We start from the raw sequence: 18712 nt of genomic DNA on the forward strand, positions 1-18712 counted from the left end.
ATGCATACCTGGCAAACGGATGGGTTGCATGCAGTACTCAGTACCCTATTTGGGTACTGAGGGAAACATGGATTCAGTCCAACCTCTTAATGCGTCAACCTGGTGGTTGACTATAATTACCATTTAAAATGGATTATGAGTTCAATATATATAAGAAGGAGCACATAATAAAATATTAGTTTAATAAGATTTAACTTTAGAGAACCCATTTGTTTATACAATATAAGACCACAGTTGTAACTCATATTAATTTGGAAAATCTCCCAGTGATTATAGCTCATTTTAAAAATTATTGGAAAAAGTTATAGATAATATATGATATGATTTGTTTTATGCTTAAGTTTGTAATTAAAAATGAAATAAACAAACCTGATAAAATAGTCACTAATGTGATATTTTTATTTGTTTTAGACTTGTTACAAGTATTGACAGATAAAGCAAGATGACCTCTGAAGTAACAGAGTTTAGGTACAGATTCATTCTGTATACAAACTTTACAGAAATTTAATAAAGAAATAAGTGGGAATGAACAACATGACATGTTTGAAAAGTAGGATCTAAAAGCAAACCAGCTTATTGTTTAATTCTACTCAACATGACAATTGATAGCAGTTTCATGGTTCTAGCAAAGTAGGAAACAAGTTCCTCTTACATATAAGAACCCAAATACTAAATACCATTGACAAGAAATTTATACCAGATGGTCTTTCCAAACTCTGATGTAAGAACCAGAAACTTTTTTGCCTCAAAATAAAACTTAAAATGCTTGGCAAACCAGCTAATCTTCTTAAGTATCCCTTTGACTGAGATGTTCTATTTTTGGAGAAACAAGTTGTTCATGTTGGGAAAGTTCCCAAGAAAAATCATGGATTACAGTCAATTTGAGGGAGCTTCAGTTAGTTGAATACCTTAACTTTTATGCAGCATGTTTTACACTCTTCAAACAGATTGCTCAGTTTCTTATTTGCAACCTTTTCATCATGTATTGCATTGGACAGTGTAGAAAGAATACATGGGGAAAAATCAAGCTTTCACTACATCAATCTGCAGCCTAAATATGATTGATATGATTTTGTAGATCGTTGGTAAGAACTATCAGGATTTTTTTTTTGGGGGGGGGCGCACAATGAATGGGTAAAATACTCTGGTATATATCTGAAAATGTTCCTATGTTAATATGGTCATCCAACATATGTATGAAGGAGTAGGTATATAGAATGGATACATAGGATAATTAAATCTTTAGGTAAGTCTAATAAATTATTTATATTTCTAAACACTGAGCACTGAATCAGAAAATATGTAAATATCATGGGCTCAATAACCTGTTTTTCATTAATCTTTTAACATTTCTATTGACAAGAATTTCTGACAAGAATGCAGATAACAAGGCAAGCATTAAGTTCAACTCAGACTAAATCATACTGTCATAATTTGTTCTGACATTAAAATATATTTCTTTATAAAAAAGAAAAATATAAACATTAATACTTTTGAGGATTGAAGCTAGGTCATGACAGAATAATTATTTTATATTGTAACATACACATTTTATGATTTCTTTTAAACAATAAGATAATTCTTTGCACATTGGCACAAGTAAAGTTTGTAACAACCGAATAATATACATTGAGGGAGGGATTTTCCCCCCTCTTTTTTTGGGGAATGCCTAAACAGGAAACATTTTTTTCAGAAAAGACTGAATAATATAAATTTTAAACACAGTAGTTGCTTTTCATGCCTCTTATGGAAAACATTCTATTCCATACTCATTTTGTTTATATCACATTAATAGAAAAGGACCAATATATTATCTATTAAAATTAGTCATGTTGGATTCAACATTACATACACAATATTAGCTATAAGTGTAATTGGACAAATATGTAAACCATCTGCCATTTCATTCAATTAACATAGATCTGCAGAAATTAGGAGTCAATCTTGCACAAACACTGAAAAAAGTGTGGATTGAAATTGAGTAATTTACAAATAGTATAGGAGCCTAATTTTACTGAGGAACATTTACTAGATTATACATATATGGATATCTGTATATTGTAGACAAAATCCTGCCATCATATTTGTTGTCCCACAAAAGACAAATAACAGTTGCATGCCTGTACATGACATAATTTTGTCTGAGAAAAAGAAAAACCAAACAACCAAATATCAATAGAAATTTTAGAGAAGCAACAAGGAATGCACAATAAAATTAATGGAACTATCATTGGTGCAGTTCTATAGTTGTATAATAATGTCCTAGGCTTGTTGTAGTCAGAAATAGCTCCTATTAAAACCAGCAGGGCCAATTTCTAGACATTTAGTACTGCAGACCAAATCTCTTTTTAAAGACATTTCAAAAGTGGTGAAGATTTGGATTTTTCCTAGTTAATTCATGCTTTCTGGGTGAAATGAATGGTGTTTTAAAGTGTTAATTGCTGTACTATTCATATAAGTTCTTATGAAAATAGAGCACAAGAGTGCAAATAGGTAGACATCATGACTGACTCTAAAGCTATATATGGAAGCTAATTCTTTGTATGCTTTCAGGCAAAATTTAATTTATTATTTCTTGTTTTAAAATTTCCAATAGGCTCAATTCTGTTGTCTAGATTTTCGGCGTGACCCGACAAATGCACGCATGACAAAAGCGCGCTGACAAAACCGCAGTGTGAAAACCGTGATGTCATCAACGCGCTGACAACACCGCGCCGACAGAAGCATGATTTAAGTTAAGGTAAGGGTTAGGGTCAGGGTCAGGTTTAGGTTTAGGTTTAGGTTTAAGTTTAGGGTTAGGTTTAGGGCAGGGGTGGGTTTCAAAAATTGTTCGAACCTACTCTGTGGGCGTGGCCTCCTTTGTGGGAGTAGCTTGCTGCCCATTTGACCGGATGGGAGTGGCTTGCCACCCATGTGACCGGATGGGAGTGGCCTGCCACCCATGTGACCTGGTGGGAGTGGCCAAGACGATGTTATTACTAGATATTACTAATTACTAGATATTATTAATATTACTAGATCATTATTAATGCATAGATAACTGCGGGACATTACACCCACACCCACAAACTATGACAGTGCTAGGAAAACACCAAAAAAAATAAAAATCCCCCCCCCCCAAAAAAAACAGTGCCAAATAAAACATTTGCAAAAAGGAATAAAATTTCTTGTAATAAACATTCTATAAACAATAAATAAAAATTCCCTAAACTAATTAAAAACTACTACGTTCAGAGAACACCAAAGGACCCCACAGTCCTCTCCCTCCTTATCTTTTTCTTTTTTGTCCTAACTTTCTCCTCCTCCCCCCCCCAACCCCACTCCCTTCTAACACTGATGATGTTACCAAACTAGGAGTGCTGGAGAGGAGCTCTCACAGGGCGAAGAGCTTCCCGCTACAGGCACAATCTATCTGCAGCCATAAATGACTGCAAGCAGCAGCTTCAGTCACCTGCTTGCAGCTGACAGTTGCGTTTGGGAGCGGAGGTGGTGGCAGCAGAAGTGGGCACAGACGGGATGTCCCCGCTTGCTGAGTAGAACGAGACGGCAGGGATGCGTTGTTTCAGGGCGCCCCAAGCGCCGGCTCCTCTGAGTGTAGCCCATTCCCCCTCCCAAGAAGACCGTTTTCTTTTTAAAAACGCCTCTGCAGACGATCTTGAAAACCTGCGAGGTTGCTTTGGGAGGAGGAAGACAGGCAGCAGTCCCCCACCCCATCTCTGGTTGCCTGCAGCCTCGGAAGCTTCCGAAACTTCACAGTAAAAGCAATTAAGAACTTCTCTCGCTTGTGAGATTTTCTTTACTGTGCAAATGCTTGCTTTAAGGCTGCAGGCACCCAGGGAGGGGGGCAGGGGGAAATGCTGCCCATCTGTCCCCTTCCAAAGCAACCTTGCAGGTTTTCAAGATCATCCGGAGAGGCGTTTTTTAAAAAGAAAATCCTGAAAAGCCACAAGATTTGGAGAGATGGGCAGCTGGTCTTTTTTTTTGGAGGGGGGGGAATCCACAGAACCAGGAGGGCAACCTGCCGGCTCCTCTGAGTGCAGCCGATTTCCCCTCCCAAGAAGACCATTTTCTTTTTAAAAACGCCTCTGCAGACGATCTTGAAAACCTGCGAGGCATTTCCCCACCCCGTTCCTGGTTGCCTGTAGCCTTGGAAGCTTCCACAAAGAAGCTTCCGCAGAGGCGTTTTTAAAAAGAAAACGGTCTTGGGAGGGGGAATGGGCTGCGCTCCTGGTTCTGGGGATTCCCCCCCCCCAAAAGACCAGCTGCCCATCTCTCCAAATCCTTTTCAGGATTTTTTTTTTTAAAAACACCTCTCCGCAGAGGCGTTTTTAAAAAGAAAACAGTCTTCTTGGGAGCGGAAATGGGTTGCACTCAGAGGAGCCGTCAGGTTGCGCTCCTGGTTCTGGGGATTCCCCCCCCCCCAAAAGACCAGCTGCCCATCTCTCCAAATCCTTTTCAGGATTTTTTTTTTAAAAAAACGCCTCTCCGCAGAGGCGTTTTTAAAAAGAAAACAGTCTTCTTGGGAGCGGAAATGGGCTGCACTCAGAGGAGCCGTCAGGTTGCGCTCCTGGTTCTGGGGATTTCCCTCCCCCCAAAAAGACCAGCTGCCCATCTCTCCAAATCCTTTTCAGGATTTTCTTTTTTAAAAAACGCCTCTCTTGAAAACCTGCAAGGTTGCTTTGGAAGAGGTTGCTTTGGGAGGGGGAAGACAGGCAGCATTCCCCCACCCCATCTCTGGTTGCCTGCAGCCTCAGAAGCTTCCGCAACTTCACAGTAAAAGCAATTAAGAACTTCTCTCGCTCGTGAGATTTTCTTTACTGTGCAAAGGCTTGCTTTAAAATTGCAGGCTCCCGGGGAGGGGGGCAGGGGGAAATGCTGCCCATCTGTCCCCTTCCAAAGCAACCTTGCAGGTTTTCAAGATCATCCAGAGAGGCGTTTTTAAAAAGAAAAACCCTGCAGGCACCCAGTGACAGGGGCTAGGAGTGGTACCGGCGTTCCGGAAGTTAATTACTTCCGGGTTCACTGACGAACCGGTTCGCATGAACCGGTGCGAACCGGGAGGAACCCACCCCTGGTTTAGGGTTAGGTTTAGGGTTAGGGTTAGGGTTATGGTTAGGTTTAGGTTTAGAGCACGCTTCTGTTGGCACGCTGTTGTCGGCGCGCTTCAGTGCTCATTCGTCGGTGCGGTTTAGAACTTGTGGTTTTGTCACTGTGGTTTTGTTGGGTGCCCTTTTGTCGGGCGCCCTTTTGTTGGTGAACTGATTTTCGTTCATGCAACTGATAAGATATAAATGAATGGCCAGTTTTAGTGATACCAGCTAGCCATGGGAATTAATGAAATGTCTCATTTGTCTAAATTTTGGGAATAGAAGATACTTAACCAATCTATTTCTTGAAATTATTTTTGTAGACGCTGAGCTTCTAAATCTATTTTTACAAGCTTTAATATAAACAAAAGAGCCAAGAGTATATATGCACTAAAGGGTACTAACACCTTCTGGACACATGATTATACACTTTTAGAAACATTGATGTTAACAGAATGATCACATATACTTTATAATTGAAGAAGTTTCTATAACTGGAGATGGAATAATATATATTGATTTAAAACCTGCCTTTGGAATAGATTTTAAAATGCTAGATTTTGAGTTCTAACAGTTGAAATTAGAATTTGCCTCAAGTGGGAATACAACTGGGTCTGCAACTGGCTTCACTATTTTTTGAGGATGGAAGAGATTTCAATTAATTTGGTTGAAACTATATTTAATTAAGTACATTTGTCTACTGATATGAAGTTAGGGCATTTGTATAATGGCTAGTAGAATATGCCATAATGGAATGCAGGTAGAAAATAAAAATGGAAAATGTTTTCCTTTTTATGCTTTCAATCTCCTTTCTGGCCATCCTGCTTCATAGTTTTCAGGATTACCAGTTATTCCTGGAATTCTTATTGTTCTGATAATGTTGTGCATTACTGTGAACATCTGAATAGTAAGATCCCAGGAAATAGGTATCACACAATACAATATAATTTAATATTTTCTTTTACCTTCAAATTTACCTTCAAATGAGGCAATGACTAACATTAATTGAAGAACTGAGAATAATACAAAAATGCAGGCTGTATCTGAAGGTAACATACTTTAGTACAATTGACAGTGTGAATAAAAGTGCATCTTAAAACATGAAGCCTTGAAACTTGGTGTAATTCCTGGAGTCTCTTTAGAACTTTAAGGCAGAGTTTTGATGAGCAGACCACAATATTGAAGACTTGAATATCTTGAACATCTTTCTCAATAAGGTATCCAAACAAAGCCCTATTACTGAGGCATTGTAGATTGTTGAGAATCATTTATTTTTTTAGTGGATGTATATAATGGCTGTTATATAAAGGCACTCTAGTGTGCAGCCCTAGGCAGTGTGTCATTGGCAGTAAAATTTTGTAATTCTAATACATTACAGAAGAGCCTATAGTTGGTTCCTAAAATAGAAAAGATATGAAGAAATATTTAATAAAACAATAAAAATGTGGAAGATCTTTTTAAAAGACAGTTGCAAATAAGATTGGCCAACCTTTTGGGTATTATCTTTGTTTTTGTCATATTTATATAGTATCAGGCCTTTCCTGAAAGATTTTCCTCTAAAGAGGATTTAGAACCTTTTAGGTTTGAAGAAAATCTTGAAGATAAACAGGAAGCATCCTATCAGAATACCTTATCTGGTTAACCCCAAGAGATGTGGTAGAAGAAATCTGTTCCACCTACAGTGATGTATTTTCCTTTTGATTCAGTGTTGTTGGGTCACTGTGAGCCCTACATGAACTGCCATCAGAAGATCTAGATATAGGCAGCCATCTAGCAAATGAAATACCAAGAACATTATTAGAATTTAGAATAGCAGAGTTGGAAGGGATATTGTAGATTATCTAGTCCAATTGTTTTCCAGGACAGCATATTAGAATGGAATTTGTCATTATTCCATTAATAAAGAATGGGCTGACAGATGATTTGAGATTACTGGATATCATATAAAAAAAAATTGTAACTTTTTTTCTCATTAATCTCTTTTCTCCTAATATCTGGGAATGAATGTTAAACTTTTATTTAATACTTACCATCAAATCCTTGGCAATGATCTTTTTTTCTTTTTTTGTTCTTTGTGTCAGAGATCCTTGAAGTATGAAATTCCTGTTAAATGTTCTAATAGAAGAAACTGGAGATGCATCCATGTTTTCACCTGAAAAATATTTGTCAGCTTCTTTCACACTTATATGGATAGTAGAGGCGAAATATAGTCTAGGCTTGACTAGAATGCTTTAAATGTTTTGGTCTTGGTGTTCATCTGATAATTTCTTGTTTAGATGTTTCTGATTATGTTTTAAAACGAACAGCTGCACAAATAGCAGTTTCTACTATGAACAGAAATGCGGGGGGTAAGAATAATAGTAGCTTTTCTAATCATGCAATTGTTCAATCTAAAATAAAAACATGTTTATTTATATGTTTTTACGTAGGACAAACATTTTAAATTACACAACTATTACATATATGACTATTAGTAAATACTTTTCTCCTTTGCTTCAAACTCTAAACAGTATTTTTCTTCTTCTGACACTCATGCTAAAATATTGGTATTATTGCTCTTCTTTGTACTAGTGAACATTCATTATTTACTTATCTCCTGTATTGATTCTGGAAAACAATACTGTATAAGCATTTTTTTAAAAGAGGGAAATATGCGATCTGTTTCATAACTATACAAAAGGAGAAAATACATTACGGTTGTAAATATTTTAAATGCCCCTATTGTGTAGCTGGATTAATAGTCAATTTTTTTTTTGCTGCTAAGCAAGACAGTTGTTGAGTTTTGCCCTATTTTATTAACTTTCTTGTTAAATGGATCACTGCAATTGTTAATTTAGTAAAACAATTATTAAGTGAATCTGGCTTCACCATTGATTTTTTTTGTCAGTAGATCACAAAAAGTGACCACATGATGCCAGGATACTGCAACCATCATAAATATGAGTCAGTTGCCAATCTTCTGAATTTTGATCATTTGACCACAAAAATGCTACAATTGTCATAAGTATAAAAAACAGTTATAAGTCATTTTTTTCAGTGCCTGTGTAACTTTGAACTGTTATTAAAATGAACTGTTGTAAATCAAGGACTACCCCTGTTCACTAACTTTAGTGAACAGTTCCAGTTCACTAACTGGACACTAACAGTTCCAGTTCACTAACTTTATTGAAAACTCAGTTTTATTCTTGTTGGGTTCAAACAAAAGCATGTTGTAAAGATACATATTAGTATAGGAAACACTTTTAAAGTACTTTTAATCTTTAAAAATCTGGAAAGTCATATTTGAAATAATTATTTCTGATTGTTAAAAATGATTTTGGCAAAAGTATTCTGTTTAGATATTTTTTAATTGTAAGTTACACAGAATCATATAACAGACATAGGTGGTGTAGAAATATGACTGACTGATAAGTAGCAATAGCAATAGCAGTAGCAGTTAGACTTATATACCGCTTCATAGGGTTTTTTCAGCCCTCTCTAAGCGGTTTACAGAGTCAGCATATCGCCCCCACAGTCTGGGTCCTCATTTCACCCACCTCGGAAGGATGAAAGGCTGAGTCAACCTTGAGCCGGTGAGATTAGAACCACTGAACTGCAGATAACAGTCAGCTGAAGTGGCCTGCAGTGCTGCATTTAACCACTGCGCCACCTCGGCTCTTTAAGTAAAGCAAGCAAGTAAGCAAAAAAACAAATAAGATTAAGAAGCTTCCTAGGCACCAGAATTCGTGGCACGACATAACCGCGAATGTCAAAAGCGCACCGACCACACCGCGGCGCTAAAACCGCGATGTCAAAAGCGCGCCGACAACAGCGCGCCAACAACAGCGCGCCGACAGAAGCACGATTTAACTTAAGGTAAGGTTTAGGGTTAGGTTTAGGGTTAGGTTTAGGGTAGGTTTAGGGTAGGTTTAGCGTTAGGTTTAGCGTTAGGTTTAGGGTTATTTTTAGGGTTATGTTACAGCGCGCTTCTGTCGGCGCGCTGTTGTTGGTGCGCTGTTGTCGCGCGGTTTTGATGGTGCGGTTTTGTCACTGCGCTTTAGTCACACGCGCTTTAGTCTACCGCGGTTTTGTGGTGGAACCCCAGAATTTGATCATATTCCTTTTCAACAGCTACCTACTTGACGAAAGAAATTGGAAATCTATCTTAGTGTTTCAAGCTGGATCAAATAGTATCTAAAGAAATCAGATAAGTTACATTAACAAAGATGCACTTTCAGAGAGAAATAAAAATGTGTTTTAAAAATTGATTTATTTGTTTGTTTTTTGATAATTGAATTTGAGAAATGCAGTGTGGTGTTATGTTGGGAAGAGAATATATAGACCAATGTTTTGCACTAATACAAGTAGTCCTCGAGTTACGAATGTAATGGAATTCAATTCATAACCCCAAGATTTGTGGGAGTGAATCTTGTACCTTGAACAGGATCACTCTCCTCCTTTCGCCCACGCATTCGCTAATCAAATGTGAGGCTTGTTAAGTGCCCTTGAGGTATTTCACGGTGGGGCCTAGTGGTGGACTGTTCCCCACCCTGGCCTTGGGTGGTTTCCCTGACCTATTGAAATAGCTGATGCAGCCCACAATTGCTATCCCTTCACCCAACCTGCTGTGCCATTTAACTTGTGAAGATCTAGCAAGCAGTTCCTCTCCAGCCTCTCAGTCGCGTGTGCCCCTCTGCATTTCAGCCTGCAACATGCCAGGGCAGGCCAGCAGAGGCCTGAATGGAGCATTGGAGAGGCAGATCCACCTTCCATAAGCTCCATTTCGGACTGCAATGGGCTGGGGAAGACCAGCTGAGGCATGGAACATCGAAGGGGCAGATTTGCCCCTCACAAGCTCCATTTCAGCTGGCAACCTGCCGAGTGAGGCCTGCAGAGGCCCGAACGGAACTGCAGCGGGACGCATGGGGCTGAGAGGCTGGAGAGGAGACTATTTGCTAGATCTTCACCAGGTAAGTGATCTGGCATGGCAGTTTGGGTGGGTGGGTGGAAGTGTGGGGAGCATGAGGTCCAAACAGAGCTTCTGAGGGGCGGATCTGCACCTCAGAATTTCTATTTTGGCCTGCAACATGCTGGCGAGGTCTCTAAAGGCCCAAATTGAGGGGCAAAGGTGTGGATCCATCCCTTGGAAGCTCTATTTTGGCTGGCAACATTCAGGACAAATGTTGCAGAGTCTTTGCAGTTGTTCATAAGGTGCTGTAAGATTCATAGTTTCGAGACTTGCTTGCAAACACTAGGTTCACTTATCGTACTTTGAACGTTTGTTAAGGGAACACTTGTAGCCTGGGAATTACCTGTATGGGGTTGAAGGCTGATATTATTTGGTCAGTAGTAGCAGTATATGATGGAAATAAATCATGCGTGAAAATAAATGTAATGCTTCATGAATGTTTTTATAGAGGAAAGGGAAAAAGACAAATTAAATCCAAAATTTTGTTGTGGTGGTTGTTGAATAATGTACAAAATTTCTTGAATTAATACTTTCCCTCTCCTGATAGTCTAGAGAAAATAGGAATTTCTAGTTCTTTATTCCATTGCCTATCAAATAGATTTATCTTCAATACAAAGATTACAAAAATTAATTGTAGGGAGTTTTATGTCATAACATTTAAGAATCATTTGTAGTAGATTAAATGAAAATGCTGCAGGTCCAGCTGCAATATCAATAGATGTTTTAATTGTAAATGCTGCTACTGAGCTGACCAAATAATATTTGCCTTTTAAAGTGATAAATGGGTTTTTAAATCATCATTAGTTAATAATTGATCCCACATACAAATTCTAGCTCTCATTCAATTTTTCCATATAATTCATTTTTAAAAAAAATTAATTTTGAGATCTGGATTTTACATAGCATTAATTTTCTACGAGGAAAACTGCCTCACTAAATGATATTTCCTAAAATAACATCGCACTTTTTTCCAAGTTATGTAATAGAAATTTGAACATTTGAAATCTAATTAGTTTTCATCCTAAGACACCAGTTAATTAAAGGTTTAATATATGAATATTGTAGAAGAACCCAAGGAGGAAAATTTCCAATAAGGAGGATTGCGCAAAACTGGGTATTATTTTACATAAAAAGATTTAGTTAAGATTAATAAAACAAGATTCCCCCTTTTAAATTAATAGTTACATCTTTTTTAAAGATTAAAAACCATATTGTATAAGGATTCCATAGAAAATGTATGGAACATTTTATTGCGTTTTCAAAAATGTTGTTAATGTATATGAGATTTCTGCACCAAATGTATATCAATGTACAAAACACATTCATTTAGCCAAAGGATAAGGTTTACAAACTGCAATTTATCAAGAGAAGAGATAGCCTTACATATTTTATTCGGGTTTAAAGTTATTTTTTGAGAAAATATATGGGTTAACAACTCAAAGAAGGATAATATATTGATCTCCTATCCTTCTCAGTCTGCCTTGAAGAAGTATTTCGCAAACTAGACTGGGCAAAAAATGGAATAAAAATCAATAGTATTTATTTAAATCATTTAAGATTTGTTTTCGTCTCACAAGACTCAGAAGAGCTACAAAGACACATACATACAAGAGCTGCACAAAGCAGGAGAAGCATTTGGCTTAAAGATATACCTAAAAAAGAGCCAGGTTAAGTTTAATAAAGAAGAAAAATACTTTATATCTGGAGGAGAATTACACTTAGTAGATCATTACATACACTTTGGCCAACAGATCTCAATGGAAGGTGATACAATAAAGGAAATTGAATTGTGTGATTGGCAGGCATTCGGCAAGCTAACCATAATTTTCAAGAACTACCTCCTCCTATGCTTGAAGAGAAAAGTTTTTGATCATATACTAACATATGCTGGTGAAACACGGACCTTACAATTGATACAAAAGTTATGAGTAATGCAAAGAGCCACAGAAAGTTACATGTTTGGCATTTCAAGACAAAATATAAAGACCTGCATATGGATTAGAGAACAAACAAAAGTACATGATATATTAAAGTATATTAAAGAGAGTAAAAGAATTGAAATGGAAATGGGCTGAGTAAAAATGAGGTTTTTTTATCATTGTTGTTATTGTTACCTTTCATTGGTGGAGCTGGAAGCTTTCGTCTCTGCTGTCTGGATGTGTTTATTGTATGCATCTATAGGGGAAAAAATGCCTTTATTAATGACTATAGTTTAATCCAGAATATTTATCCCAAAATATTTATTTAGTGCATGTAGTTAAAATGCAGTAATTCAGTAAAGCCAAAGAGTCTTCAAATTAATTGCTATATTAATTTTAAAATATTTTGGTTTAAATAAAATATATGTTGAAAATCTTAGAGCATTTATATAGTTACAGTTTACTTAACTTTCTATTATTTTTTGTCAGCTTTAGTTTTTTTCTTCTTTTGTGTATATTCTGTGCATCCCCCAGGAAAAGAGTGGGAAATAAGCAGAGAGACTGGTAGACTTAAGTAGAAATATATTTCCCATTCTACATTGTTTGTATATTTTACTGGGGACTCATACACATTCAATTGTATAAGATTGCCAGGCATACAGAAATCCACTTTAATTCACAGGTGTCAGATCCCTAAAAGTGATACTGCCATTCAATTGGAAGGAGGGGAGCCTCGGACTAAACTCACTAGCATATCTGTGACAACTGAGTTTTACAACTTTACAACTGGTTTCCTGTCACCAGAAGACTGAAGGTCCCAGCATCTCTGGGGGGATGTTGATGAGAACCATGTGGGATAACTTACTTTAATGTCTAACTAGAGATAGCCATGGGAACGTGTGTTTTATTGACTCTCAGGGCAGAAGAGTTAAGGAAACATCTTCACACTTGTGTATTGGTTAGTATCTGCATTCGGACAAAGGGGAGGGGTCATTATCAGCTTAATCCCATTTGCATGGCCTAAAGGGTTTCAGATGCTGCTTTGCTTCTAATAGTTTCCATCCTGACTGATTAAAATTTCCTTTTGAAATAATCCGTTTCAAGAGTCTTTACTTTCTCAAGTTAGGAGAGGAACCATTACATAAAGCAGCATCTCTCTGCAAAGTGGTCAACCAGGAAAGAAACATTTTTACTCTACCGAGGGGACCCAGCAAACTATGTCTGAGCATAACAGCAAACAAGGGGGAACTGACTGCTGGAGGGAGATGGACACCCCTCCACAACTAGAGACCTGCTCCTTGTATCCTGGAGGAGAAAACGGGGTGAGCTTGGAGGACCCCAAAAAGCCTCATTGGTCAATCGGAATTGGGACGAAGGATGGCTGGGAAGGGAGAACCAGGGGAGTCACTCTTACCCGAGGTACCCGAAAACCAGGGTGGAAATTGGAGTTAGAAGCCCCCTCTGACCAGGAGGAGTTAAATGAAGCCGCACTGAGAGAGGATCCTCTGAAGAGACATGTAACCCAGTTGGTGATGAAAATTTTGGAAAATCTCAACATCCAGGGGGAGCCAGACCTTCAACCGAGAAGCCATCCCCTTTCTGCGCTGGCCAGGTTTCGTATGTTTTCCCCCCAATGGGCGATCTGGTTTCTTAGCTAGTGCCTGAGAACAGCATTCTGCAGTTTGGTGCCCCTCTTTTTCACACTTGAAACAGACTAAGAATTTCAGAGAAGGTGTAGTTTGCAGTTTAAAAGGTTCTTGTTTCCATTGGGGTGGGGATTTCTTCCACATTCATCCTGCCTGATACTGATTTCTGGCCATGTTGATCTCTGCCTCTTCAGTAATAAGATACCATTCATGTAGATGGGTTGGGGCACCTCGGGCCAGACAAGCATTGTAGAGTTCATCATTCAGCCCATCCTTGAACCAGCTTACCAGGATATCCTCTGGCCAGTTCACATGACATGCCAGGTCTCGGAATTCTTCGGTATACTCTGCCACTGGCCGGCGTCCCTGCTTCAAAACTTTAATTTGGTCACGTGCCTTGCGGTATGCAAGGGGGTTCTCGAACCACTGTCACAGGGCCATCATGAACCGATCAAAGTCCCGCAGTTTTGGTGCATCGGCATCATGTAATGTCACCATCCATCTGGCAACAGCTCCTTCCAGGGCTAGGGTGACCACTTGCACTCGGGCTCCTTGGATTCGAAAATCACACCCATATTCTTGCATATAGGTGAGCACATGTGCCACAAAGAATCCCAATTTTTTCAGATTCCCATCAAATTTTACCCCCAGGGGAAGAGTTTTCCTTTCTAATTGCAGGTTGCGAGGTTGGTTCGGAGTGGCCCCCAAACCATGCTCCAACTGGGGGGGAGGGTTTTCTGGGTTCCTAGCTGTTGCTACTTTGCCGTCAGCTTGATCAGCAGGGACCAGAGGGGGATTATTTCCCCTGATGTCACCCCCGTTTGCCGCCTTTCCAACACTTCTCAGTTGCCAGTCTGGCTCCCCCCGGATGTTGAGATTTTCCAAAATTTCCATCACCAGCGTGGCTTCATTTAGCTCCTCCTGGTCAGAGGGGGCTTCTAATCCTGGATTTCAGCTACCTTGGGTAAGAGTGACTCCCCTGGTCTTCCATTCCCAGCCGTCCTTTGTCCCGATTCCGATTGACCAACAGGGCTTTTTGGGGTCCCACAAGCTCATTCTGTTCTCTCCGCCAGGATACAAGGAGCAGGTCTCTAGTTGTGGAGGGTTTCCATCTCCCTCCAGCAGTCAATTTCCCCTTGTTCACTGTTATGCTCAAACATGGTTTGCTGGGTCCCCTTGGTAGAGTAAAAATGTTTCTCTCCTGGTTGACCACTTTGCAGAGAGATGCTGCTTTATGTAATGGTTCCTCTCCTAACTTGAGAAAGTAAAGACTTTTGAAACGGATTATTTCAAAAGGAACCTTTAATTAAGCAGGATGGAAACCATTAGAAGCAAAGCAGCATCTGAAACCCTTTAGGCCATGCAAATGGCATTAAGCCTATAACGACCCCTCCCCTTTGTCCGAATGCAGATTCTGACCAATAGACAAGTGTATGCTTTCTTAACTCTTCTGCTCTGGAATTCAATAAAACACACGTTCCCTTGGCTATCTCTAGTTAGACATCAAAGTTATATATCCCACATGGCTCTCATAAACATCCCTCCAGAGATGTTGGGACCTTCAGTCTCCCGGTGACAGGAAACCAGTTGTAAAATTGTAAAACTCAGTTGTTTCAGATGTAGCTAATGATTTTACACCGAGGCTCCCCTCCTCCCAATTGAATGGCAGTATCAGTTTTAGGGATCTGACAGCAGATGTACGTGACTTTTGCTGAGAATCCAGACAAAGAAACTGAGGGGGCAGAGCACCAAGAAAAAATTGATTACTTAGATACCGCATTTCATACCAGGACATAGAAATGGATCCTTTGAAAGTGCAATCAGTACTTGACTGGGAACCACCCAGAACATGCAAACAGTTGCAAAGCTTCCTGGGATTTGCCAACTTTTACCGGCAGTTTATCCCAGCTTTTGCCCAAATTGCTCTCCCCATCACCAAGCTCTTAAAAATGAAGTGGGAGAGTAACCAAAACTGAAGCAGCCTTTGAACTGGACAATGGAACGCCAAGCGGCATTTGAAAAACATAAATGGCTGTTTTCGGCAGAACTAATCCTAAAGCACCCAGACACAGAGAAACCATTTGTCATACAAGCAGATGCTAGCAATGTGGTGATAGGAGCGGTCCTGCTTCAGAAAAATGAGGAAGACCTCATTTTTACAACCATGTGCTTACACATCCAAAAAATTGAATGAATCTGAGCAAAAGTGGGCTATTTGGGAGAAAGAGGCTTATGCAGTTCGATGGGCTCTTTTAACCTGGAGACATTTCCTAGAGGGGAGTAAGATCCCTTTTGAAGTCTGGATGGATCATAAAAATTTAGAAGCTCTAAAGACCCCAAGGAAACTCTCTCCAAAACAAGTACGATGGGCTCAGTACTTTAAAAGGTTTGAATTTATGCTAAGATACCGCCCTGGGGAGGGGGGCGGATTTTCTGGCAGATGCACTACCAGGAAACCACAATACAATAGTATGAAGCCAAACATAATCAAATCCATGATACAAGACAATCAACTAGCTGCTAAAGTAACCACCAGATCCCAGGGAAAACGAGACACTTTGAAGGACAATGAAACCACCCAAACTTTTAAACATGCTTTAACCACCGATGAATGGTTTTTGAGCCACAAAGACAGCTGCCTGATGAAGATAATCTAGGTTGGGTGGGAGGGAAGTTGTATGTTCCAGCAAGCCAAAGACTGTACTTAATGGAAAAGTGCCACGATTCCAAACTAGCAGGACACTTTGGTTTTGTAAAAACTTTACATCTAATTAAAAGGCAATTTTGGTGGCCATCACTAAAAAAGGACATAGAGCCAGCTGTCCAATTTGTGTGGCAGCCAAAAGACCCCAAGGCAAAATGCCAGGACTGTTACATAAGGTACCCGAGCCTTCAGCACCCTGGAAAAAGATTGCAATGGATTTCATTGTTGAACTACCAGAAAGCACAGGGAATACTATCATTTGGGTCATAACAGACTTGTTCTCAAAACAGACACATTTTATACCGTTCCAAACGATCCCAACTGTCAAAAGTCTAGCCACGTTATTCCTGATACACATTTATCGCCTTCATGGAGCCCCGCAGAGATTCATCTGAGGTGGCTCAGTGGTTAAATGCAGCACTGCAGGCTACTTCAGCTGACTGCAGTTCTGCAGTTCACCTGTTCAAATCTCACCGGCTCAGGGTTGACTCAGCCTTCCATCCTTCCGAGGTGGGTAAAATGAGGACCCGGATTGTTGTTGGGGGCGATATGCTGACTCTGTAAACCGCTTAGAGAGGGCTGAAAGCCCTATGAAGCGGTATATAAGTCTAACTGCTATTGCTATTGCTATTGCTATCTCCGACAGAGGGGTCCAATTCACCTCAAAATTTTGGGGGGCATTCTTAAACTTACTGGGCACCGCCCAAGGACGTGCACCAATGGTCAAACTGAAAATCGGAACATTGTTCTAGAACAATACCTAAGATGTTTTATTAATTTTCAACAGGATAACTGGGTTGATCTTTTACCTTTTGCAGAAGTGGCTTTCAATAACACTGTGCGTTCAAGCACTGGGTTCACCCCTTTTAGAGTAGCAACAGGCCAGGATTTCAACCCTATGCCTGAACTACCCACAGAGGAACCCACCATCCCCTCACTAAAAGAATGGATAGACAACTTATGAAACACATGGCCAGTGGTTAAATTAGCCTTACAGGAAGCTAGAGAGGCTTTTAAAACTCACGCTGACAAAAAAAAAGAGTAGATCCCAAACCTTTCCATGTTGGAGATAGAGTATACTTATCGACAAAATTCCTGAAGTCGTTGCAACCATCAAAGAAATTAGAGCCAAATTTCATCCGACCTTTCCCAATCACCAGAGTTATCAACCCTGTAACAGTAGAATTACTCCTTCCAAAGACACTGAGGCAAATTCCATCCAGTGTTTCACATTAGTTTACTCAAACGAGAAATAATCTCACAACTCAGACCACCTGCACCTGCACCTCCTGTTCCTATCATGATAGCAGACGAACAACATTTTGAAATTAAGGAAATCCTGGACTCTATGACCCACAGGGGGAAAACTCAATATTTAGTTGCTTGGAAGCATTTACCTTCATCTCAAAATGAATGGATAGAGAAACACCACATTAGGGCCCCTGTCCTATTGAAAAAAATTCACTCCCAATACCCTGACATACCTTGTTAAAATACTATGATGCAATTTCTTTTCCTATTTTTTCACAGGTGGATCTCTCCTTTTTCTAAAGAATGGCAGCATGTCAGATCCCTAGAAGTGATACTGCCATTCAATTGGGAGGAGGGGAGCCTCAGAGTAAAATCACTAGAGTATCTGTAACAACTGAGTTTTACAACTTTACAACTGGTTTCCTGTCACCGGAAGACTGAAGGTACCAGCATCTCTGGAGGGATGTTTATGAGAGCCATGTGGAATAACTTACTTTAATGTCTAACTAGAGATAGCCATGGGAACGTGTGTTTTATTGATTCTCAGGGCAGAAGAGTTAAGGAAACATCTTCACATTTATGTATTGGTTAGAATCTGCATTTGAACAAAGGGGAGGGGTCATTATCAGCTTAATCCCATTTGCATTGCTCAAAGGGTTTCAGATGCTGCTTTGCTTCTAATAGTTTCCATCTTGACTGATTTAAGTTTCCTTTTGAAATGTTTGTTGTTTTTTATTGTTGTTTATGCCGCCCTTCTCCCAAGGACTCAGGGTGGTGTACAACATTGAAAAAAATACATATTTCAAAAGTTAAAAAAAAATTAAATAGAGTATCCAAAAAACAAACCAATTAAGATTAACCATAACATTTAAAAAATTTGATTAAAATTAACAATAATAAATCATTTATTTTATTTTGTTCAGGCCAGGGCGGCTTGCTTGAAAAGCCAACTTTTTAGGGAGTGTCGGAAGGACCGGAGGTCGGGGATTATTCGAAGCTCCGGGGGCAGCTCATTCCAAGGGAAGGCGCTCCCACAGAGAAGGCTCTCCCCCTGGGGGTCACTAGCCGACACACTCAGGAGGCCAACTCTGTGGGATTGCATGGGACGGTGGGAGGCTACCGGTGGCAGTAGGTGGTCTCGCAGGTATCCTGGACCT

General features: G+C 39.5%; 1 protein-coding gene across 5 annotated transcripts in view; it reads right to left on the reverse strand.

The window, feature by feature from the left end:
* Positions 1-375: 375 nt before the first annotated feature.
* MYRIP (myosin VIIA and Rab interacting protein) overlaps positions 376-18712 on the reverse strand; it is a 236258-nt gene continuing 217921 nt past the window's right edge. For 4 of the 5 annotated variants that reach the window (XM_087713000.1, XM_087712998.1, XM_087712997.1 and 1 more), the window contains 3 exons: positions 12150-12210; positions 7118-7239; positions 376-6484 (listed from right to left, as the gene is read on the reverse strand). In XM_087713000.1, the coding sequence (XP_087569126.1) occupies positions 6452-6484; positions 7118-7239; positions 12150-12210 (216 nt within the window). In that variant the 3' untranslated portion in view covers positions 376-6451. Of the gene's footprint in view, positions 6485-7117; positions 7240-7295; positions 7415-12149; positions 12211-18712 lie in introns of those variants that run through there. The other variant, XM_087712999.1, reaches the window with a different exon arrangement.

Source organism: Thamnophis sirtalis, unplaced genomic scaffold, assembly GCF_051295495.1.
Source record: "Thamnophis sirtalis isolate CommonGarterSnake01/CBP01778 unplaced genomic scaffold, rThaSir2_p1.2 scaffold_4, whole genome shotgun sequence".
In the NCBI taxonomy this organism is placed as follows: domain Eukaryota; kingdom Metazoa; phylum Chordata; class Lepidosauria; order Squamata; family Natricidae; genus Thamnophis; species Thamnophis sirtalis.